A 24,735-nucleotide genomic window follows, 5' to 3' on the forward strand; every position below is an offset into this window, starting at 1 on the left:
GAAATGCAAATTGTCCACTGTTCTGCTACTGCCCACCCGTCACCTCTTCGGCCCCCCAGCACAGTGCTTTGGATGAGCGGCTGTTACTGGAAGAGGGTTTGTAAGTTGGAGTCAGAAAGAGGGAAGATTTTAGGGAGCTCAGGAGAAAAGCAGACGACAAAAGGCCAGCTGGTTCTTAGTGAGCATCCTGAAGGGAGTCTGAGAGCTAGACAAGAGACCAATGCTCTTAGGATCGCTGAGGTTTTATAAGTTTGGTTAGCTTTTACATATGTGTTCTTGCTGTTTTCTTCCTGTTTCACAGTAAAACCTACAGCAAAAGGGGCTGCTTATCTTATGAGGTCAGGAAGGAAGGGGAAGATTAGGGGGAGAATATATCCTTTTTTGCAGTCGGTCTTGGGGGACAGAGAATCTGAGGGTAGTGGTAACACCGCAAAGATACCTGGAAAATGGGCTCCAAGAGAGGTGTCTTGAGCCACAGGAAAGCTCCGGAGCTCAATTATAGCCCTAGTGGCTCCCATTTATTGAGCACATACTATGTGCCAGGCACTGTGCCAAGTGCACTACACGCATTATCTCGTTTCATCCTTTCAACAGTTCTGCGAAGAACAGATCCTGTTGTTACCCTCATTACACCTCTGAGGAAACAGAATGGAGGTAAGGAACTTGCCCAAGATCACACAGCCAGAAAGAAGTGGCAGAATTGGAACCAAAACCCAGACCTATTTGATCCCAGAGGCCAAGTTCATCCCTCCAGGGCAAGATAATATAGAAGCTTCAATGCCTCTGCATGTACTCTCCATGTAATGGGGCTGCTCCTCCCTGGTGGAAACAGCTGAGCCCTAGGATAATGAAACTCTCCCAGTCTTATCCTCCTCAATTATCCCAGATGAGTTTGTGTATTTTCAGGTGCTGTTTGTCATCTTTCAAGATTCAGGCATCACGTCCCCTGAGTTTTCAGTCTCCTTTCCTGATCTCTCCTTCCCAAGGTGTAGGCACCCATGGTATGACACTTCTTGTAATGTCAGGTCTCCACCGTAAGACTGGGTGCTCCCTGAGACTGTGCCCCCATCTCTCATCTTGGGATGCACTGTGCCTTGCACAGTGCCTGACACATGAGCCACCCCCCTCCCCACCCCAATGCTCAGTGAATAAATGTTGCATTAGGGCCAGGCAAGCTGAGCCACCATTACTGCAAATTCCCTTTCCCACTCCCAGTTGGTAGGAGAGAGTGAAATGTTATTTACAAAAACACCAAGCCAAACAAGACCCTCCCTTCCCTGATATGCTGAAGCTGTGCTGAGAACAGCCAGGGGTCACCAAATGGCAGCCAGATGGTAACTGATGGCTGATCCCTAACTCCAGGGGCCTGGGGCAAAAGGCTTGGCCGCCCACCTGCTCCCAGGGACCTGTGAACATCCACTTTGTAGGCAGAAACCCAGACGGTTCTTCGCTCCTCCTGATCCCATCCTGCATCCAGTCCTGGGAGCTGAGCCGCTGCTGGCTCCCTCCAGTCTGAGGGACTCCCAAAGCCGGCTGGAGCAGCTCTCTGGCCCAGCCTCGACCCAGTATAGATGTTGCCTGCCTCCCCTAACTTCTTCTGTAACAGGGAGGTGTTAGCTCAGCAGCACCAGCCCAGTGTAGGGGGGGTGCTCATCCCTGGTGGAAACAGCTGAGCCCTAAGATAACGAAACTCTCTCAAATGGAGCAGGGGAGCGCTGGGGAGAGAGGAGGAGTTCCCTCGCTTGTGGAAGAACTCTGAGGCCACAAGGAGCTGGAGGAAGAAGGAAGGGATTTTCTGCAGTGTTCCAAAACAAAGAGAACCAATGGGGCTTTGGGGAGAGCTCTGTTTCCCTCCACTTCATTCAGCACCGTTTCCCTCCTCCCACAGATCCAGGAGGCAACAGGCCCCCAACTGGTTATCAGGCCCTTGAGCATGAGGGCCTTTGTCTCCTCCTCAGACATCTAGCTGCCCGGGCAAGGGGCCTACAAATCCTCCCTGACCCTCCCAGGTCTTTGTTATCTCGGAGGGAAGATTACATTTCTGTGCGGGGAGGCAAGGTGCCAGGAGTCCTCCAGCAGGACAAGGGCAGGCAGAGCTGCCAGCTGACCCCTGTTGCCTGGAGCACCGCTCGGGGCTGCCCTGGGGACGCTCTCCCTTCGGTGGCCTGGGGCCTGTCCCGATGTGAGGGTCTGCATTTTGGTGGGGGGGGGGGTGTGGGGAGAGCAGCACGGAAGGGGAGTTGGACTGGAAGAATGAAAGCAGCCAGCTCTCCGGTTTTCTGGAGCCATGTCCATGTTCTGGATGGCCCATTCGTTTTCTGAGTTTCTCACCTTCTCCATTCTGCTTTTTTTGGCTGTCTCCTTGAGAACTGGAGGAAGGAGAACTATCAAGTTGGCCGCTTGCTTTCATTTTGGTTTCTTGCTAAATCTATAGAGAAATTTGTTCAGCAGCAGACAGGCATTTAGATCATTCTCTTTCTGTTTCAATCAAGGACACATCCTTCAGTCTCCTCTTTTGGGTTGAAGATACTCCTAAAATGTTCCTAAATCCAAAGAATAAAAGCGCTGGATTGAAAACCCCCTGTTTAGAAGACTCAGAGAGAGGAAGGGGGATATATTCCCTTTCAGTAATACAGTGGGAAAAATAGTTTTTGGATGTTAACATAAACACTGGATTCTCCACGGCTTGACTTCCCAGTTCTGTTCTCTCCAATTGTATTTCTCCTTTCGTAACCCGGGTTTGCTACTCTCATCAAACCCACCACCAACAAATACATACGAAAAACCTCCTGAGCAGCGTCCTGAGCTAGTCACAGAGATGGGGTCCTTGCCCTGGTACAGTTTGGAAACTAATTAGAGAGGAAGAATAAAAAAAAAAAGATGACTAACAAAGTTAAGTATCAGATCAATGGGACAGACCAGGTTGGGAGAGTTCCAGTGACTGTCAGGGCTGGGAGTGGCAGGGAAGGCCTCTCTAAGGGAGAAGTGCATGAGTTTGGCCTTCTTACACGTCTGGAATGCAATGAGGAAGGCGTGGAGTGCCTGGGTGGCTCAGTTGGTTAAGCATCAGACTCTTGATCTCAGCTCAGGTCTTAATCTCAGGGGCATGAGTTCAAGCCCCCCATTTGGGCTCCACACTGGACATGAAACCTACTTAAAAAAAAATGAGGAAGGCCCAATGGGTAAGCAGCTTATATGGGAGGATAAACATATCCTGATCAGGAGCTCTAAGGTTTAAAGATGAGGGGGATAGGCTTGTAGGGAGAATAACCCTATAACCATGGCTGAAGTTCATATATTCTGCAAATACGTGACTTCTTGCTTTTTATTTAGTTTTTAATTTACTCAACCATTCAACAAACATTTATTGAGTGTTTATTCCGCTCAGTCAATAAACAGCTATTGAGCTCCTACTACGTGAATGACACTGTGATGGTCACTATTCTTTCCCTTGCTGGTCAAATAGAGAAATAACTTAGACCATTTCCTTAAATTTGAGAGGGGAGGCTAATCTCACTCAGTAGTCCAGCTTCCACAAGCTTGAGGGGTTTGTGCAGTGGCAATGAGGTATAGGCCCTACCTTCACTTACATAGTGACTTTTTACAAAAGATTTGATTTGTTTATTTGAGAGAGAGAGAGCACGGGGGGGGGGGGGGGGGGGGGGGGGGGGGGGGGGCAGAGGGAGAGAATCCCAGGCAGACTCCCCACTGACCACAGAGCCTGACGTGGGGCTCAATCTCAGAACCCTGAGATTGACCGTGAGCCGGAAGTCAGATACTTAACCAGCTAAGCCACCCAGAGGCCCCTCCATAGTGACTTCTATTTGTGTAATACTTTAGTGCACTGACATCCATTATTTTATTGACAATCATTTGAGGGAGTCTCAACCAAGGGGGGGGGAGGGGGGATAGGTAAAAAAAAAAAAATCTTGATTTTTTTCAGATGTATGACTTGTCCAAAATCAAACAGTTCATAAGTAGGGGACCAGAATGGAGGTTTCTTTCATACCCTACCAATGGCGCCAACCTGGCACCCTGGGAGCCTCAGAAAAAATACAGACTCTTGGCTCTGTCCTGGCACAGCTTGATACCTTAGGTCTGAGCAGGTCCAAGAATTTGTATTTTTTACAAGTTTCCCAGAGGACTCATGAGCATTTGGATTAGGGAACCACTAGAATATAGTGGCAGGATCCAGAGGAAAGGCCATTTTAGCCACTTTTCCTCAGGTTTCACCAAACCTTTTCCTTGGCTACTCTGGGGTGGGTTCTGATTAATTTCCAAACCAACAACATCCCAACTCCCACCACTCACTCTTTGGCTTCCTAAAATTCACTGCAGGTTGAAGACTTCTGGAGGCCCAGAATGGTGCTGCCGAATTCACAGGGCCCCGCTTCCCATAGACCACAAAACCTAAATTCTGCGGCTGGGGAACCGTGAGATGCAAGGGAAGGGTCTGAAGAGGGGGTAGACCGTCTCATGAATAAAAACAGCTTGTATTCATTGAGTGTTAACTATGTGGCAGGCCCTCCCTTCATCCTCAACTCTATATGAAAAGCACTATTATCCGCCTGAAAACAGATTTAGAGCGAGAAGAATCATTTCTCCAAGGCACACAGTGCGACTCCAAGGCCGGTGCTAGCACGTACAAGCTCGGGACGACAGCGTCTCCCCACCTCGCCCCCCAAACCGCTCATGTGTCCACGGTCTGAAGTTCGGGCGCCCTTCTGGCGGGGCTCAGATGCAGGGGCACGCGCGCCCAGGGAGACCAGACTGCAGGAAAGCAGCGGCAGAGCGCCGCGCGGCTCAGTCCGCTCCCCCTTCTCGGGGGCCGCGGCCGGGAACTACAAGGCCCAGCAGGCAGCAGCAGGGGGAGGAGGAGGGGGTGGGACTAGCGCGGGTGCGAGTGAGAGAGCGAGAGCCCTCGCGCCTCGCCGGCGCACAGCGCTCGGAGCGCTCCTGCGGGCACTGGTGGGGCGGCCGGGGCAGCGGGCGGCGGCGAGCCGGAGCCCGAACTCTGGTCCAGCCTCAGCGCGCGGAGGAGCCCGGGCTGTGCGGGCAGCTGGGCGGCAACGTCCCGACTGGACCCAGACTCCGCTTAGCGCATTGCGGCGACCTCACCTTCCCCGGCAGCGAGCGCGCGCCGCAGCTGGAAAAGCCGCGGAGACCGAGGACTTTTCGCCGGTCCGAGGGGCGCCCCGCAGGGCGCACCGTCCTAGTGCTGCAGTCCGGCGCGCCGTGGCGCCGGGGTCCCCGCAGGGCGATGGAGCCGGGTCTGCGAGAAGCGTGAGGCGCCGCCGCCCGGTTCCGGAGAGGGGGGCCACAGGGTCTGGAGACCCCGGGCGGCGGACGGGAGCCCTCCCCCCCCCCGCCCCGCCTCCGGGGCACCAGCTTCGGCTCCATTGTTCCCGCCCGGGCTGGAGGCGCTGAGCACCGAGCGCCACCGGGAGTCGAGTGCCGGCCGCGGGGCTCTCGCGGCCCCGCCAGGACCCCAGCGGAGCCCGGGGGCGGCGGGCCGGAGCTGGGGACGCGGGCGCCCGCCCGCCCGCACACGCCACGGCGGACTCTCCAGAGGCGGAACCGCAGCGCCGAGTGAGGTAAGAGCCGCGGAGCCCGCAGATCCGGGGCGGGCTTGGCATCCCGAGCGGCCCCCGGCGCCGGAGCCTCCCGGCTGCATGCTTCCCCCGCCGCAGCCCAGTCGGGTCCAGCGCCTCCCTCCACTCGTTACTCGCCCCCCTCCACCTCCCGATTCCCTCCCCAGCGCTTTGCGCCCCCCCTTTTGTCTCCCCTCCCAGCTCCCCGCTCGCGTCGCCTTCTGCGCCCCCTCCCCGCGCTCGTCCCGCCGCTCCTCCTGCCGCCCAACTTTTCCGCCAACTCGCGCCGGGGAGCTGGCGAGGCGGCGGCTCCGCGGTGAGTCCTGGGAGGGACAGGGCCGGGACGAAGGCGGCGGCGGCCCTCGGTTTCCTCGGACTGGGGAGGGGGGGGGGGAGTGGGCAGCGAGGTGTGTGTGTGTGTGTGTGTGGGTGGGTGTGGGTGTGTGTGTGTGTGTGTGTGTGTGTGTGTTGCATTCCAGTCCATCTCTTTTTAGTCCGCTAGTCACCCCAATTCAGCAGGTAGCTTTGAGAACCCGGGGTATTTCTAAGTCCTTTAACCCCTCCGGGAAGTCTGGGGTCGAGGTTGGGGTGGGTGGATAGGGGCATGAAGAGGAAAAGCAGTGAAGGGGTAGGTTAGCTTCTCCTGGAGTAGGTTTTAAGGAGGTGTCGTCACCAAATGGCCGAATCTGCTATACAGGAGAGCGAGAAAGGAATTCCCTTTTCCAGAGGGGGTTATCTTCTACTTAGTCGATCTCCGAAAGGGTCGGAAGTTTGTGGAAGGGAGGGCGCCCAGCGGGTGATGTTAAGCCCCATTATGGGGTCGGGGGGAGGGGAACGTTCAGTTCCAATCTGGTTCTAGGAGGTGGGGGAAGGGATGAGGGTTTTGCCCGGTGCGGTTCACTCGGCCGCGCTGCATGTTGCTTCTCCGGCTCAGACCCTCCGCCCACCCCGCTCCCGCCTCCCGTTATGTTTGGGGTTGGGAAAAGAGGAACCCTCGTTTGCAGAGGAATTTATTGACATTGTGGATGGAGTTCATTTAACACACATCCTATGAAGGCAGCCAGACACCTTCGGGCGGGGGTGGAGGGGTTGGCGGTGGTGAGGCTAGCTTCTCCTTTCTGGGCCCAGAAGCTGTTGGCCCACCAAAAAAATTACTGCGGTGTCTTTCTCCCCCAACACTTTTTTCCCCCATTTTCCAGATGTAGCAGCCGCATCTGGTTCCCTTGCACCCCACACCGCAGCCACATTAACATCCCTTTCTCTCCCTCCCCCCTCACCCAAATTAAAACTGGGATTCTTTAACTTGTCCTTTCCACCTCCCTCTTTAACATTTTACGAGACATGGAGATGAGGCGTTGGGATTTGGGGAGAAAAGAAAGTTACCCTGGATCCCAAGTTATTTAGGATCTGATGGTGGCGGTGCTTTCTAGATTGTGCCGGAAAAAGGCATCGTAGGAGATGGACCCACGCTTTTAGGGGGGTGGCACTTGCAAACGGGTCATCTGCTGGAGGTGGCCTCTTTGGCCATGGGTTTGACCCGGAATTGGCCCTGACGGAAGTTTCTGGAACGAAAGCATTGCCTTTTCCGTCCTTCAGTGGTAGCTGGAGCAGCCCGAGCGTCTGACCCTGCCCGGAGCCCGCCGTCGGGTCTCTGGCCGCCCGGGGGTGGTGTCGCGCGTCCCTTTTCCACCCTCCTGGAGCAAGCCCGGGGCGCAGCTGCGGGGGGGGGGGGGGGGGCATGTGAATGGGGCGGATGCTGTTGCTGCCAGGGGCTCTCCCTGTGCGTGTTACAGGAGTTAGTGGGCTGCAGCCCCTGGAAACTAAAGTGGGACATTTTGCCTCTTAACGGCTATAGGTTTGAAAGCGGGTGTTGGATTGTTGAGGGGTTTTGTGGTTTGTGTGTGTGTGTGGGGGGGGGTTGTAATATCCTTTGAGATAGGCAAGCACCCTATGGTCCAAATTTGCAGGAGGGTGGGGAGAGTGGGTCGCTCTCACCCTCTCTTTTCCGTCTCTTTCAAATTGAAAACACTTCTCTGGTTTCCTCCTTTGGGCGGTAGTTTTGGAGGCTGTAATGAAATCGCACTTTCTCTAGACATGGTAATTAAGGTGACTGTTTCCTCCGCAGATGTGCCCTGCCCTTTGCACCTCCGGACCAGCGCTTTTTTTGGAATCCCGTCTAAACTGTAGAACCTTAGCCTTGAGACTGTTTAGCAGAAAGTGGCCATTTTCCTTGTTGGCCCAGGCTCCCGGTTTCCTCTCTGAGGCTTTAAAAGCTGAGTAGCAGAGCCTCGTGGGACGTGTCTCGGTCTAACTAATTACCCCCAAGCCTGGGTCATCTCCCTTCCTTTCAGGGACCAAGAGAGAGCCATTGCCCACTGTCTGTCCTGACAGCCTGCCTCTCTAATGACTTGTTTACGTATTTCCCTCCAGTTGGTTGGGAGAGGCTCCAGGGCTGCCGCTGACCCCTAGAGGAGCACAGGGTGTTTGGGGACGGGGAGGTTGCTGGGGCCTGGCTCCAGCTGGGATGGTTATGTACTGCATCAGTGACTAGCTCCTTGAAGTATCTGTTGCATTCAGTCTTAGTCATCACCAAGTGTCAGCTTTTTAATGAGGGCCATCCGGGTGGAGAGCCACTGGGACATGTGTGCTTTCACTGCCTGCTTTTACTGTGCCTGTCCAAATGCCCATTTTGTAGGCATTTTCATGAGTGGGATTTGGGCCAGAGTGGGCACCACTAATTTTGGTTCCAAAGTAGACAGCCTTGGGTGCTTCTTTTCCTTTGGCCTCTGGCCACAAAGGATGTTAGAAATTTACAAAAGGATAGCAAGTGAAGCAAAAGCACAGGCAGAAATGGAGTTAGGAGCATGGCAGATGCTATTATTGTCCCACCTGTCTTGAGGGAGATTAGAGTCCATCCAGGCATCCCTACGCCTGAGCTGGCTTTAGCCCTGTTGGACTCCAGAGGGCAGGAAGAGCGTGTTGAACATGGAGTAGGCAGACTCCAGCCATGGTGACCCAAGGAAAATCCATGGGTTTTTGCTCTTAGTTGTATGCTTTGTGTTTGGGGTGTTGTCCTGAAAAGGGGCTCCTAAAATAGGAGATTTGCTCCTGTGAGCTTGGGCTGTTAGCAGCCAGCTTCTCCAAACACGCTCTTCTTTGCCTCCATTTTTTAAATCTTTTCATCAAAATGGCTGTTAGGTAGAGCTTCCTGGGAAAGTTTGAGCCTGTTGCTGCTGGAGGCAAAGGAGGTAGAATTGATTCAAATGTCTTGTTCTGAAAAAGCCTCATCCCTTGAGATGAGTTTAATTTCCTCTTGGGAAATTTGTCTTGCATTTGCTTTCTAAGAGCTTTGTCCAAGGTCTGAACGCACCAGGGACTCGTGGGAGTCCAGAAGACTCTGGTGTTTCCAGAGAGGATTAAGTACCAGACTTGGGCTAGGATATTTGCTTTCCCCCCTAAGGTTGCATCTACCTGAAGCAGAGATTCTCTCCTCACCACCACTCCTTGTAATTAAAGAAGTTATATTTGGTCCTCCCCACCCCCCCAAGTAAATAGTTGTCACCTGGGTGAACAACTCCACGAAAAGGGGGGTGGCCTACCAGTCCATTTTGTCTTCAAAAGCAATGTTTCCCAGAGTATGGTGGAGCAGTTAAGTGTTTCACTTATTATTATTTTTTGGTATACCTCACTCCCGAGGACATTTGGATACCTCTTTTCTTTCCTTTTTTTTTTTTTTTTTTTTTAACAAAGATTTAAAATTTAAAAATTAGTAAGTCTTATTCCTGTCCAAAGAAATGAATGTTTTGGTGTTGACTTCCTCAATTCTGAAGAATCAAAATGTTTAGATGTCTCATTTGCAAGAGTATCTGTATCAGTTCCTTTCTTTCATTCACTTATTCATCCAGTTAACAAATGGGTCAGCATCTGCTGTGTGTGTACATTGTGGGTGCTAAGTGTATCAGTGAAAGTTAGGCACAAACCGTGCTTCTTAAGGAGCTTGCGATCCCATGGTGCTTAGGAAATACAGAGGAATGAGAGCCTCAGGGAGAAAGCTCAAAGACTTATGGAAGAGGTAGCTTTTTAAAATTAAATTAAATTAAATTAATTAATTTGTTTATTTGTTTGGGGTGGGACTCGGAGAATAAGAAAGCTTGGCCCATTAAAGATGGAGGAAGGACAAAGAAGAGGGCAGAACATGGAGATTGCCTAAGGTCATGCTGTCCCATGAAATAGAACGTGAGCCACATGTAATCTTAGATTTTCTAGTAGCCATGTTTTGAAATTAAGTAAAAAGAAGCAGGTGGAATTCACTTTTATTAATTGGTTGAGATTTTAATGATCTTTTTGATTTAGCCCCATATATCTAAAATGCTATCATTTGAACATGTAACCAATATAAAAAATTATTGATGAGCTACTTTACCTTCTTTTTTTCACACCAAGTTTTCGAAGTCCAGTGTGTATGTCCCATGTCTAGCACATCCTAATTCACATTAGCCACATTCCAAGAGCTCAGTAGCCACAAGTGGCTAGTGGCCACTGTCTGGGACCCTTAGGTCTAGAGCAGAGGGTTTGAAGATGGGTAGTGAGAAGTATCTTTGTAAAGGTAGAAAGTTCGTGTCCTCCTGCCGCCAGTTACCAAAGCCTCCTGAGAGTGCTGTCAAAGAGTGACTCAGAGCACAGTGTTTATAATTCTTTCATGGATTAGTACTCAGAGAGGAGAGGGCAGGCACTTTCACCCATGCTGCCCATTTGATCCTCATAACCACCTGTGATGGAGGCTCAGCAGCCATCCCCCTCCGACAAATGGGAAAGCAGAGAGGTTGTGTCCCCCCACCCCCGCCAGTGCCCCGCGAGGACCTCTGTGCCCAGGTGGAGTGGGGCTTCAAGTCCCCGGAGACCTGCTGGGTATGGGAGAGGCTCAGCGTGGAGCCAGCTGCAGGGTCTCTGAGGAAGCTGCCGAGGACACCTGCAAGGCTACAGGTCACATCTGTCCAGTAGTGAAGGAAGGAGACTGTCCCTCCGGGATTTTAAAGAATGCATTAATTAGTAGGAGGAGGAGAATGTGTGGTGAAGGAGAAGGTGGCAGTTCCAAGGGTCCCAGACAGTATGTGGATTGGTGGTTTGGGTCACTGTTTTCTGTCGGTTTGTGGGGTGGGGCGCGTCTGCCCACTGACCTCATTCCAGGAGCTGGTGCTGGGAGGCTGGGTTTTCTTGACATCCTTTGTTTTACAAATGTGAGCCTTGAGGCCCAGAGGGAAGGAGAGAAAGAGACTTCTACACCTTTCGGAGGGGGATGAGCTGGAGAGAAGCAGCCAGATTAGTTTGAAGTACCCTGCTAGCAGAGCCGAGAGAGCACATTCTGCAACCAGCCCACAGCTGTGGGGAAGTGGGAAGGCTTTTCCGGGGACAGAGTGGCTGAGTGGTGGTGGAGGCTGCCTGTCTGTTACATTGAAAGCCACCTTAATCGCCTCGGGATGATACCACCTTTTCCCACTGGATACGGAAGATTCATTCATTACCCTGGCGGTTCCTGTGGGACTTGGGTTCTTAGCTAGGTGTACCTTTCTGGGTAACAGGCCTGCATCTTTGGTTTGGGGTATTTTGGGGACATAGTGAGATGTGGAATGTGGTTTAGAGATGTCCTCTAGCAAGCATCGCATCCGTCCCGGGCCAGAGATCGTGCCCCCCCCCCCCCCCCCCCGTGTCCTAGCTGACACATCTGTGATCAGCTTCCAAGAGTCTTCTCCCAACCAGAGGAGTTGAGGCACTCCCATCTCCAGAGTTACCTTGGACCTGTCCGTGTCTACTTGGTTTCTTTATGGCACAGGGATGTTCTTTGGAGAAAACGAGCTTGCACCAGATAGAGCCGGATTCCATCACCTCGATTTGCTTCCTTGCGCCCTGTCCTTTCGCCTCAAAACGGGTGATGAGAGTCTTGGTGCTTTTGCCTACCGGCTACATGGCCTTGAGCAAAGTACTTGACTGCTTGCAGGCTCGGTTTCTCCACTGCTTAAAGGGGAATTAATAATTCCTACCCCCACAAGGTTATAGCGAGGAAGAAATGAAGATTTATAGGTATAAATTTTACCTAGTACCTGCTTGACATGTAGCAGGTATTCAGTAAATATTCTGTCTCTTCAAGTCCCTTCCCTAAATTTAGAAAATTGACAGAGAAGTGTTTATTTCTCCTGTGATTTGAAATCATTAAAAATGTTAGTAAAGCCTTGGGAGGGAGCTAGTGGGGGCACATGCATACTCCCGCTGGCAAGCACTTGTGAACGAAGCCAAGAATCTGGGGGGTTTTCTGCCAAACGAGACTGACTCACTCATGGGGACTGACTCATGAGGGGCCCTGTCTGGCTCCGGGGAGGCAGGGCTGAAGGACCACATTAGGGCATGTTCCGGGGAAATGGATTCTCTAAATAACTTGGATGGTTCCCTGGAGCATTTCGGACAACAGCCACCTGGAAGATGGAGATGTCACCCCTACCTCGCCCAAACAGGGCCCCAGAAGTCTTATCACTTGGTCAGGGCTTAGCAGCAACAATCCTGTTCCTTAAGACCCTCGGGGGTTATTTTAAATGTTATTACCACGCCAAACCTCAGAAGGGTAAAGGGCTGCAGTCCGTGCTTTTTTGAGTGGGCCCTGGCAAGGACCTTTGATTCTTCAGTATGACCTTTTTGGCTCTACTTCTGGATTCATTTCTACTGGACATGAGCAGGACAACCTTTCAGTGTTGGGGAGGAGGGCTGCATCCACTTCATGGTTCTGTACTCTGAGGCCCTCTATAAGTTGGGGAGAGTTGTGTTCTAGCCTCACAGGAAGTTGACAGGACCAGAGATCCCTGTGATGCATGTAGTTTTAGAGACCAAAAGAAAGAACGCAAGAGACCACTTATTTCAGCTCCCTGGCTGCATAGGTTCCAAAGAGGGTCAGCAGGGTGCTTGGCTCCCGTTTCCTAGTCCTTGGTTTGTTCCAGAATTCTTCACCTTTACCCCTCACCAAAGGGCTGGTCTGCCCTAGAGGAAGTGCAGTCTGTCCTGGGAGAGTCACTAGCCCACTCAGGCCTCCTGCAGCCACCCCCCCTCACACCCACACTCTGGAGCCCTGGCCCATGAAGTGGCAGAACTCTTTCGGACTTTCATGAGCCTCTTCACTTTCCCAGCACACACGATCTTGGGGCTTATGCCTTGGAGGACTTCGTGACAATTTTCCCAACAAGGCTTGCGTGTAGCCCACGCTCAGGAAGTAGTTGTAGAGCTGAATTGAAGCACTGTTTGGTCTACTGAAAGCCTGTAACCCCGAATTCAATTTTGGGACGGGACCACAGTTCTCTTCTTTGTGCCTTAAGAAGCAAGTTACTGCTTTCAGCACCCTTCTGGACAGGGTGACTATGTGCCATGCTTTCGCTGCTTTTTCTCCTTGCCCCCCCCACCTCCCACGCAGACCTTCCTAACTGTTTGGTGGTTTCTTTTCCCTAGAGTCAGCTTGAAGAGGAAGATCAGGCTCAAGACGGAGTCTCCATGGAGGTGTGGAGCCAGGTCAGCGACCTCTAACAGCAGAACTGGGATGTGGAGCTGGAAGTGTCTCCTCTTCTGGGCTGTGCTGGTCACAGCCGCGCTCTGCACCGCTAGGCCAGCCCCGACCTTGCCTGAACAAGGTAAGCCATGGGCTGCGGGGCCAGCCTGGCCTCCTGGGCCTCAGAAGCATAGCATACTGGCCACAGAGGTTATGTGTTGACTGAGAGGCTTCCACAATACCTGGTCTGGTTTGGGCCTGGCTATAAACAACCTCCAGCAGAGGTTGGGGTCACAAAGGCCGGTGACATCCATTTGCCAGAGGTGACATGCTTAGGGTGGGTTTATGCTTTTCTCTTCCTGAAAAAGAACTTCTGATCGGGACCCAAGAGCTGGCTCCCTAAACTAGATGATGTGTAAAATGGGGCACAAGTGACCTATGAATGTGTTTGTTTAGAATCTGGATCAGAGGATGTTGAAAGATGTGGGAGCTTGGTAAAGACCTCTGGCTTCTTGAAAATTGTTCCAGAGACCCATCTTCTGTGAGGGCTGACAGTAATGGCCAAGGGCATGCCATTTTTCCTTCCTTGACCATGTCCAACCATGTCTGGAGGCCTGCTGAGCAGTTTGCTTTGGAGATGCACCACTGGAGGGAATTCAAGTAGATGGAGAGTGGAGAGCCAGGGAGCATTATGGTGCATGGGCACTGGTGGAGATCTATGGCTTGTTGGAAATTCAAAGATTATTAGTAATGGGAAGGACTTGCTCATGGGATTTACTGGAGTTGTGAAAATACTTCATGGAGATTACAGGTACACACTTTCAGGGGTCTGTGAGAACCCTCTGTGAGAACTCACTGCTGCCAAAGGGTCGTGTGGCTTGTGACCCAGTGGCTGATCACATCAATAGAGAAGGTTGGCGGGCAGTGGGTACGAGACTCAGATGTGCACGTGACGTAGTGGCTGAGCCTAAAGGGCCATCTGTCTCAGCTGTCAGGACCCCAGTGAATGATAAATCATGAGTGAGCATATTTGTCCACTCACATGGTGATAGAGAGGGCACATGAGACTTTCTGGAAGGTGCACTTGACTAGAGCAGGCAGATTAATGTTGCATTCAGTAACAGAACTGAACGTCAGACCTGAGCTAGAACATGCCAGAGACCCAAAGTGGGAGAGAGCGTCTCTACCCACAGGGAGTTTATTGTCAGGGAGACAGGTGCAGAGGTAACTAAGTACAAGGTAGACCGTGTTTAGACCACACAGTGGAGTCACAGGAACACAGAGGGAATGCAGAGGAAGAGGAGAGCAGAGAGCAGCTGACCTGAGTCTAGAGGGGGTAGGTGGGGGTTTGTTTGGAAGAGGGTAATGAAGGGCATTCCAGGCGGACTAGCATGAGTGAGAGTACTTAGGCCGCATGTATAAGGTGTATACAGAACGACTTGCCTGATGAGCAGGTGGTGGTGGGAAGTAACACCTAGAGAAATTGGGCTGTAGCATATGGAAGGCCTGGACACCCTGCTAAGGAAACTATACTGGAATCTCAAAAAATTCTGAGCAGGTAGTGATGTGATCCAGCTTGCAGAAAATCAGCCTGGCAGTTGAATTTGGATGGATGGGAGGAAGACATCTCTGTTTGAATCCTGCTCTGCCATTTCCTATCTGCATTACTTGCTTTGACACATTACCCTGACACACTAAGCCTTAGTTTGCTCATCTTTAAAATGGGGACTATAATAAAGCCTGAAATGAGGTCATTCAGATAAAGCACCTATGGTGAAGTTTTGGTAGTTAGGACGGCTGCTCCCACAGTTGCCAGACAGACGTTTGTTTTGAATGTCTAGCTAGCGGGAGGAACCAGGGTGTGGGGCGGGAGATTGTCAAGGAAGGAAAACTAGCAGACACTATAGAAATAGAATCTATAGGTTGTTGTAGAATCAGAAATAGAATCAGTAGGTTGGCTATCAGCTCTGGGTGACTAGAGACAGACAGAATGACCTCAGAGTAAAAGGAATGAGTTAGGGCAGGAGGTTTGTGAGGAGTAGAGATTTGGATCAGCCACAGTGTAGACCATAACAAGGGAGTCCAAAAAGCCAGGAGGGCTTGGATGAGGTTTGAGAATATGAATTTACAATGGGCCCTAAAGTACTTTTTTTTTTTTTTTTAACTTTCTCTAACAAGCTGTTTTGCACCTGAGACTTGGAGAGTGGAGAGAGTGAGTGGTGCGGGTCTTAGGCCTGGGCACCTGTACTCAGGAAGGAGATGGCCGAGGGTACAAGGCTAGGAATTTCAGGGTGGGGTGGGTGAGGTTCACAGAAGCCACTGGTAGTGGATCCAAACTGAGAAAGGAAGGTCAGGCAGTGATGGAGGGTGGAACCAGGGGCCTGAAGGTCTTGACGTGGAGGAGGCATAGGCCAGGAACGGCAGGGAGGGAACAGGGGAGGTCAAGGGGGCTATTAGGAGGCTCTGCAGCAGTGAAGACTGAAGTTAGACCACCATTTTTTTTTTAATCAACTTAACTGAGGTATAATTTACATTCTGGAAAAAACGTTGATTTTTAAGGATACAGTTCAGTGTGTTTTGATGAATGTAACGTCCGATGTCAGTACTGTCCCAGTCCAGAGAGGGAACATTTTCGTCACCTGCACAACTTCCCTCTTGCCCCTTTGCACTCATTGCCCCATGCAGTCAAGTGCTGCACAGATCTACTTACAGTCACTATGGACCAGGTTTGCCTCTTCTAGAATTTCATATAATGGCATTACATGGCAAATGTGTAGCCATTCCCCTGTTGATGGCCATTTGCGTTAATGGTTTTGGTTATTCTTAATAAAACTCCTGTGAACATCTGTGTATAAGTCTTGTGTGGGCCTAAGGTTTGCTCGATTGCCTTGGTTTTGATTTTGGCACCACTTCTTGCTGTTGACCCTTGGGAACGTTCCTCTGTGTGGAACGTATATAAAATATAATGCTAATGAGCATCCGCTCCCAGGATCCTTGTGACTATCAAATAAGAGTATATGCAATGATCTTAGAACAGTGCCTGGCACATGATCTGTGAGCAGTGAATGGCAGCTGTGAGTACTTTGTCCTGAAGACACCACATGGGGAGGGCCTTGCCGTTTCCTGCATGGCATGGGATGCCTTAGGATGCAGATGTGGAAATCCCCTGCACTCAGAGGACAAGTCCCCTGGTGCAGGGTGGCCCTTCACAGAGCTTATCCCTCCTGAGCTTTGTGATGGTAAAACCCATGCCCCACAGTCTTCAGAGAACTGCTGGGAAGTCAAAGGGAAAATCTGCCTCTGTGCTTTGTAAACCATAAGGTACCTCACAAATGTAAAGTATCACAGTATAGTCTTGGCCCTGCTGATTATTAAATAATAATGCTGCTATTGTCCTCAGAAAAGACTATAATCTGTGTATAAAGGGTTTGTCCAAAAGTTTAAACCCAAAACTGCCCCCACGGAGAGCTTTTCCCCTTTAGAAAGGCCTTGCAGTAAGTGTGTGTGTGTGTGTGTGTGTGTGTATGTGTGTGTGTTGGGAGCCCCTCCCCCAGTCTGCAAATGCTCCTGAGTGTAAGTGTGTGTGTGTGTGTGTGTGTGTTGGGAGCCCCTCCCCCAGTCTGCAAATGCTCCTGAGGGAGTGAGGAGGGCCTGGAGTTTCTGGCTGTCCTTGGAAAGTTGATTTAATAAGGGTTCCAGGAAAACCAGCCTCCCTCTGTCCCGCCCTCTCCTTTCCTTTCTCTAGTTTGGGACCTTAAAGAGGCAAAGCTTGTTTCAGATCAAGTCTTGAGGAAGGGGAGGGAATTGGATGGATGGACAGAACCTGGGTCGTGGGCCAAGGGGCAGAATGCCCCTTTAGAAAGATAAGCACCAACTTGAAAGACATTTTGAACTCGAGAAGGGTTGTGTCTGTCTTTTTCTCTCCTTTAGAATAAGACTGGGAAAAGCAAATGGCTGAATCCAAAACTGGTTGTGAGGCTGCTTCTTGCAATTGGGGGTGGGAGTCCTGGAACATGGGTTAAACACCCCAGACCCCCTTGGTCAAGGGAGACAGCATGAGGCTTGCAGTCTCAAAATACTTGCCTGTATACTCAGAAATCTGCAACTAATAAGCGATTTAATGGGCTGGGGTTTTACAGCTCCTCCCACCTACCCAGATTTGAAGGAGTCTGGTGGTCGGTCGAAGGGGGAGAGGTTAGACTTAATGGAAAAGCCGCACGTTTCCATTTCTGGCTGCAAGCCCCCTCGGTGCTGATGCCGGGAGCCACAAAGCGAGGCTTTGTCCATGTTCCATGGAAACCTGCGCCCACGGCGGGAGAAGCTACAAGCAGTACCAGAGACATGGCCCCAGCTTCAGGTGGTAGGGCCTGGCCACCCCAGGCCGCCCCCCAAGGGTCCCACAGTGGTCTTGGGCCCCAAGGGGTATGCATTTCAGCCTGGGTGCAGGGAGAGCCGCAAATAGGTAGTGGAGGGTCTCCCACTGCCAGCCTCAGATAGGCTGCCGCGATCAGTGTGGCCGGAGGACCCGTGGCTGGTGGCTGCCCTGGGACACACGTCCAGGGGCGCTCCTCCGCCCCATCTGCCCCCAACAGAATTTCTTCTTGTGAAAAGAAGCTGTTTACTTTGAATGCACACTGGATGGTCAAGAGGAGTTTCTTCACCCCCTGCCAGGAGGCAAGTGGAGTGACGTGGAGCAAAAGGTGATGTTGGGTGACCCACTTGAGGACAAGGGTGGAGGATTTTAGGTCAGTAGAAATCTGCAGGGTGCTTACTTACCAGGTTTCCCCAGAGGATCCGCTCGGCCCCACGTCCTCTTCCCCAGAGACTGGAGGCTAGAGTGCTTTTGAAAGGGTGTGTTTGCCAGTGTTCCCGGAGCTAAGCTGAGCAGGGTGGGGGTAGGGAGGACCCAGGGCTCGCCTGGCTTGTGAGAGAATGTGAAGGAGGCGCGCTCACGTGTCTCCTTGACCACACTGGGCAAGTGCAGCAAAGCCACTCCAGGGCTGTGTTCTTGGCTCTGGAGTCTGCATTGCTACAGTATTAGCTTCACTGATTTTCCACTCTGGCTTTGCCAGCCAGCTCCCCGAAGTCAGGGAAGAGGAATTTCTCAGGGAAGAACAAATGGCCCCAGAGCCCTTGCTGCGGGTGGGGGAGGGGAGGGAGCCCAGACAAAGAATCAGGCCGGGATTTTGTCACCTGGTTTCTGGCACTACCTGGAGGCTGGGGTGGGCAGGAACCGCAGGGAGAGTGCCGGGGATTCCTTTGGAGTCTGTGGCCCCAGCCCTGGAGGTAGGTCAGCAGGGCTCGGCCAGGGTGCTTTCTCCTGGTCCGGCAAAAGCAGTGAGTGATGGCTTGTGTCTGGGGCGGTGATGGACGGCCTCGGGAGAAGTGAGTTCTGGGGAGTCATTATCCGCGAGGGCGAGGTCCGGGGTCAGAGAGCCTGACCAGCAGCTGCGCCCTGTTTTCGCAGTGCCTTGTTCCTCCAGGGCCGCCGGGGGCTCCAGCTCACCCTGTGGACACCACCTTTGCCTCTTCCTTCCTTCCCCGAAGCCTGGAAATGAGACAACTGTGTCCCTGCTGACCGGGGAAAGTCCAGCTGGTCTGGCGCTCCTGGTCTCCCGAGTTCGGCTGCCCAGGCCTCCCTATTCATTCTGGAAAGATGGCTCATTTACAACTTACTGCAAACATTCTCTTCTCTCTGTCCACCCTGCCCGCCCCCCCAGGCCCCCAATGGTTCAGCTGCAAGTTAAGTGCTCTCCACCTGGGCTCTTGAGGGCCTGGAGTAAATCCCAGACTGTTTCCTCTCAGGAGAAGCCTTCTGGAGTCGGGGTTGCTCCTGAACTTGGAGGTTTGCTCTGACTTCCAGCTGGCAGCACCCAAGTAGGGGAGGCCGTTGCCCGAAGCCCCCCGTGGTAGGCTTGTTCCTCTTCACGGTAGCTCCTATCCTCAGAGTTTCCCTTCCCAGTTCTCGCTTCACTTGGACTCCCACCTTTCTTCCCCCTTGCCAAACGAGGTGCCCACCGCCTTCATTTAAAGACTGTGTTCCGGGGCGCCTGGGTGGCTCAGTCGTTCGGCGTCTGCCTTCGGCTCAGGTCATGATCCCCGGGTCCTGGGATCGAGCCCCGCGATCGAGCCCCGCGTCGGGCTCCCTGCTCGGCGGGAAGCCTGCTTCCTCCCTCTCCCACTCCCCCTGCTTGTGTTCCCCTCTCTCTCTGTCAAATAAATAAATAAAATCTTTAAAAATAATAATAATAACAATAAAGCCTGTGTTCCTTGCACACTGGGCACTGTGGGGGTGAGGTGTCTGTCCAGTTAGTTCCAAGCCCTGAGAAGGACGGGCTCTGGCAGAGCTTGAAACGCAGTGCTCCTTCCTTATCCCCGCGTACCGTGGTGTGGCTTGAGCCTTCTGGGATGGGTTGTGTAGAAGGAGGTGATCGCCGGGGCAGCCGGCACCGCCCTTTGAGTGAATGCGGTTGTGTTTCCCTGGCCTTGGATGTGTAGGCGCATGGAGCCTCAAGTGGGTGAGAGGGTCAAGGAGTTCCACGCAGATGGGCCCCCGTGGTTATGAGCTTGGGTAGGGGGAGAGATTAAAATCCACCAACACTGAACTTTCCGTTACGTAATCAACAAAGAAAGTTGAGTTTAGAGCTTATCCCTTCCTAAATTTTCTCTAGGATTGACCACTAGCCTAGTGGTCCCTTCGCAGGCCTCACAGATTGAACTCACTCTCTCCCTCTCCCCCTCCCTCACTTCCTTCGTTTCCCCCCCTTCTTTCTCTCTTCCATCCATCCATCCATCTGGCCAAACAAGACTCTTCTTTTTTCCTTGTTTTATACAGTATATTCATTCATACATAACCCTTGTTTACCTGGGTCCCTGAGCAGGAAATGTTCGTCCCTATCTTTTCCTCACTTTTTGTAATTCCTACTCTTAGCTGAGGGTTTAGCTTGGGTTTAGCCTAAGGCATAGCTTGAGGGCCACCTCCCCCATGAAGCCTTCCTGTGGCTCCAAATTAATCACTCTTCCTCCCCCCCCCCCCCCGCCCCTTTCTGTTTAACTTTCAACCTGGTACTTGGCCTTACATTATATGGAATTTTTTTTTTTAAGATTTTATTTATTTGACAGAGAGAGACACAGCGAGAGAGGGAACACAAGCAGGGGGAGTGGGAGAGGGAGAAGCAGGCTTCCCGCGGAGCAGGGAGCCCGATGCGGGGCTCGATCCCAGGACCCTCGGATCATGACCTGAGCCGAAGGCAGACGCTCAACAACTGAGCCACCCAGGCGCCCCGTTATATGGAATTTTTAACATACAGTTATTTCTTCCTCTAGAGCAAAGTTCTGTGCAGTCAGAAAGAATGTTTTCATTGCTCTTTTTAAAACATGGATATTCGGGGCACCTGGTTGTCTCAGTCGGCTAAGTGTCTGCCTTCAGCTCAGGTCATAATCCCAGGGTCCTGGAATTGAGCCCCACGCCAAGCTCCCTGCTCAGCGGGGAGCCTGCTTCTCCCTCTCCTTCTGCCCCTCCCCCCACCTTTGTATGCTCTCTCTCAAATAAAATCTTTAAAAAAAATAAAACATCAATATTTGATAAGTCATCGAGGTTCATTGTAGGAAATTTAGAAAATACAGACATGTGAAGAGAAAAAGAAAAGCTTATATTCCCATTATCTAAAAATAATCACTCTTGGGGCACGTGGGTGGCTCAGTCAGGTAAGCATCAGACTCTTGATTTCAGCTTAGATCATGATCTCAGGGATGTGAGATCAAGCCCTGCGTGTGGGGCTCCTCGCTCAGCGCCAAGTCTGTTTGGGATTTCTCTCCCTCTCCCTTTGCCCCTCTCCCTGCTGACGAGCATACACTGGTGTACACTCTCTTTCTAATAAATAAATCTATAAATAAATAAAATTAATCACTGTTAACTGTGAATCTATTTCTTTAAACTGTTTTTTCTTGCATTTATACAAACACGACTTTTCAAAAATGGGATTTATATGGTATATACTGTTTTTTAACTTAAGCATGTAGTAGGGGTTTTTTTGTTTTTTGTTTTTTTGTTTTTAAAGTAAGCTCTGTGCCCAACGTGGGGCTTTAACTCATGACCCTGAGATCAGGAGTCACATGCTCTACCGACTGAGCCAGCCAGGTACCCCAAGCACGTAGTATTTACTTGCCATGCAAAGAAAAAATTTTTTGTGCCTAATAACTACATAGTATTCCATTGTATGGGTGTGCAAAATTTATTTACCCAGTCCTCCACTGTTGAACATTTAGGTTATTTTCAATAGTTTCCACTTAAATGAGCATACTTTGACAAATAAGATTTGTCCACCTAGCCAAGGATATTTATATTCTAAAAGTTTTTAATACATACTGCCAAACTGCCCCCCGGAAGGTTATGCCGGTAAAGGTCTTTTAAAATAACAATTAATAAATATTATTTATTGCGCCTTCACACTCTGCATGCTTTACATTTTTACATCGATCTCATGGCCATAGGTTTTATTCCCGTAATCAGATGAGGAAACCGGGATCCAAGGAGTTAGGTAACTTGTCTGAGGTCATAGTTGGTGAGAGATGGAACTGGGATTCAGACTCAAGTCGATCTGACTTTGGTATTTTTTTCCAGCATATTAAACTGTGTCCCTGTGTCATACTGGGTTTCCCTCCCAAAATTCAGGCTGGCCAACACTTGAATTTAAACATTTGAATTTGTTGGGTCAGCCCTTCTTTATCTCACAGGAATCAGGCTCCACCTCCCTCCCTCCCTTCTTTCCTTCCTTCCTTCCTTTAAGATTTTATTTATTTATTTGAGAGAGAGAGAAAGGGAGCATGACCTGGGGGAGGGGCAGAAGGAGGGAGAGAAGCAGACTCCCTGCTAAGCAGGGAGCCTGACTATCCAAGGACCCTGAGATCATAACCTGAGCCAAAGGCAGATGCTTAACCAACTGAGCTACCCAGGCCCTTTCTGGGGTGGTATGAACATGTGTGTGATTGGGGTAAGGGCAGCTGGAGATGCTTGCCTTATGCCATTTCTTGTGTGACTTTCTGCTCTCTTCTCAGAGGTTATGCATGGGTCTTAAGTCTGTGAGCTGCCCTTAATGGAAGGGGTTTCCTAGCCTAGAATAATCAGTAGAACAAAAACCCCATTGAGGCTGCATTTTCCACTGCAGCCAAGCCCTCCTACTCGGAGAGGGTCTAGGATCAGAGGTCCCCAAAGTGTCAGATGCCACACCGGAATTTTCTTTGTAGGTCACACTTATTCTAGAATGTAGTGGTGTTGCCCAGACACATAAACCACCTAGATAGCTTCTCAAGTGGTTGTGGTCCCGCAATGTCTGATGGGTGGAAATAAACATGTCAGAAGGTTCACCGAGGCTGGAGCATTGACATTGTTCTGAGGCTACCAGTGTGTGTGTGTGTGTGTGTGTGTGTGTGTGTGTACACATCTTTAAGACATGAAGAAATACAAAGAGAGGAGGAAGAATCCTGAAAGTTTTGGTTATCTTAGTGTTTACCTTCAACACATTAATGTTTTTGTTTTGTTTTGTTTTTAAAGATTTTATTTATTTATTTGACAGCGAGAGAGAGAGAGAGAGAGAGAGAGAGAGAGAGAGAGAGAGAGAGAGAGAGAGAACACAAGCGGGGGAGTGGCAGAGGGAGAAGCAGGTTTTCCGCTGAGCAGGGAGCCCGATGCGGGGCTCGATCTCAGGACCCTGGGATCATGACCTGAGCCGAAGGCAGACGCTGAATGACTGAGCCACCCAGGCGCCCTGACACATTAATGTTTTAAACAAAATTATAATTTAATGTAGATGAACTAGTCACAAAATAATTACAGGATTTTAAAAATATGTATTAACTGTGGTCTACCGTCTGAAGCATGCCCCAGGAATAGGACACAGATTTATTAAAAGTTGTTTGGTAAATATTTTCTTCCAGTTCTGTTGGTAACTTTCTGTGTAACCTTTTGGTGGAAAAGACACCAAAAGTCTTGGAGGCCCCTCTTGAATGGGAGGCCAAAGACAAATGCCTTCCCTGCCCCTAGCCTCACCTTGGGTGAGGCCCAGCCCTAGCCAGTGTTATTCTTACCAGACATATGTAGATACAGTAAATGATACATTTAAGAAATGTCATCAAAAGACTGCATCAAGTAAGGACATAAAACCCAGGTTATGAGGACATTTGAAACCAGAGGACAGGGCCCTTCCCTTTGAAGTGAAGGGACAGATTGACCCTCATTTGTGGGCTGTAATGGGTGTGTACGTACATAATGAGGGCAGAAGTTTGGTTTTGCCTTTTGTTCACGTCAGCATCTTAGAACATCTGATTACATATTAGGTGCTCAATTAATACTTTCTGAACAAATGAATCCATGCATGAACACTGGTAAGGAACAATCCATTTTCTTTTTTAAAAAAAAAGATACCTAAAATTTCTAGTTTTCAAAAGGAGACGGTGGGAATAAAACCCTTTTCAACAGAAAGATAAGGAAAATAAATGAGAAAGACTTACTGCTACCACATATGGAGCACTTTATTTCAGCTGTTGGACAAGCATTCTTGGGTGTTGGAGGCATGGCATCTCCTGGCCGGCATGTTTAAAACCAGAGCTCTTGGTTCTGAAGCTTGGTAGCTCTAACACATTCCCTGCCAGTCCAGGAACCACACTTTGAGAACCTCTGAGGTCAGTTAATTTCTCAAAAAAAGTCTATAAGGCAGGTGTTGTTTCCATTTCACAGTTGAGGCAACTGACTCAGAGGTCAAACAAACAAAAACTTGCAGAGATTAAACAGCCAGGAAGTGGCAGGGTTGAGACTTGAGCCTGGCTGGTATCTGTGCCTGCAGCCCTAACCCCTGTACTAGAAGGTGGAGTGTCAAGGAGGCTGGAAAGAGAAAGATTAAGATTGGCCGGGAGGCAGGTGGGAGGGTGGAAGAGTGCTGAGTCAGTTTGCCTGGGGGATGGGGAGGGGGGGTGCAGCGTGGGGAGGGGTGGGTTGGTCTGAAAGCTTTCCTCCCAAGGAAGGAGACTCTCCTCTCTCTCTCTGATGAGTTGGGCTTTTAAGTCAATTATCACTGCCTTTGGAATGCTGATCTGCTCTCCAGCCCCTTAGAAGGGTCCTTTTGCATTCAGAAATCTCTGCTCCTTTATTGGCAAACTTTAGAATTTACTTTTGGAATTAAAGTTTATTTTCCTTAGGTTTTAGGAATTAGCTCTTGAACCATAAAAGAGTCAGGTTCCTTAACTAACTACCGAATGAAGTTCTTCCTGTGGCATTCAAAACTTTTACTGATGTTAATTTGAGCAGTCAAGACTGTATAAATGCCTGAAGGGTGCATTTGGAAGTGGCATTTCTTTTACAATGTTAGCCTTTTTCCACTACCCTCTGGCCCCTGCTCCATTAAAAATTTATTTGTCTAGGCAGTTCTCATGGGATAATATGTCATGAATCAAAAAGTTCAGTGAAATAAATCCTTCTAGGATACCTGGGCTCCCAGTTTTCTGCCAGTCACAGCCCCTTGGCTGTTCTGTATTCTCCATTCTAAGGCTTCTTCTGGTGAGAACATGGGTCAGAGAAAAGGCACGAAGAGAAGCATTTATTGAAGGTGCCGGTGGCTGGAGCTCTGG

The 24,735-nt window shown here is 50.5% G+C and overlaps 2 protein-coding genes across 10 annotated transcripts in view; one reads left to right on the plus strand and one right to left on the minus strand.

Moving 5' to 3' along the window:
- Positions 1 to 4,955: 4,955 nt before the first annotated feature.
- LOC118356754 (collagen alpha-1(I) chain-like) lies at positions 4,956 to 9,198 on the minus strand. The gene is made up of 4 exons (XM_035726363.1): positions 9,191 to 9,198; positions 7,217 to 7,307; positions 5,810 to 5,914; positions 4,956 to 5,628 (listed from the first exon to the last, which is right to left on the minus strand). Exons 1-4 carry the CDS (start codon positions 9,196 to 9,198, stop codon positions 5,026 to 5,028), a joined length of 807 nt encoding a protein of 268 aa, XP_035582256.1. The 3' UTR covers positions 4,956 to 5,025.
- FGFR1 (fibroblast growth factor receptor 1) overlaps positions 5,462 to 24,735 on the plus strand; it is a 48,159-nt gene continuing 28,885 nt past the window's right edge. For 7 of the 9 annotated variants that reach the window (XM_027597974.2, XM_027597976.2, XM_027597975.2 and 4 more), the window contains exons 1-2: positions 5,462 to 5,594; positions 13,077 to 13,255. In XM_027597974.2, coding sequence (XP_027453775.1) covers positions 13,165 to 13,255 — 91 coding nt within the window. In that variant the 5' untranslated portion in view covers positions 5,462 to 5,594; positions 13,077 to 13,164. Of the gene's footprint in view, positions 5,595 to 5,753; positions 5,908 to 13,076; positions 13,256 to 24,735 lie in introns of those variants that run through there. The other 2 variants (XM_027597982.2, XM_027597983.2) reach the window with 1 other exon arrangement.

Source organism: Zalophus californianus, chromosome 2, assembly GCF_009762305.2.
Source record: "Zalophus californianus isolate mZalCal1 chromosome 2, mZalCal1.pri.v2, whole genome shotgun sequence".
NCBI classification, from domain to species: Eukaryota; Metazoa; Chordata; class Mammalia; order Carnivora; family Otariidae; genus Zalophus; species Zalophus californianus.

Coding starts and splice junctions, on each gene's coding strand:
- LOC118356754 (XM_035726363.1), bottom strand. Junction 5,915..7,216: donor GACGGCGGGCTCCGGGCAGG/GTCAGACGCTCG, acceptor TGTCCCTCCCAG/GACTCACCGCGGAGCCGCCG. Junction 5,629..5,809: donor GCGGGGAGGGGGCGCAGAAG/GCGACGCGAGCG, acceptor CGGGATGCCAAG/CCCGCCCCGGATCTGCGGGC.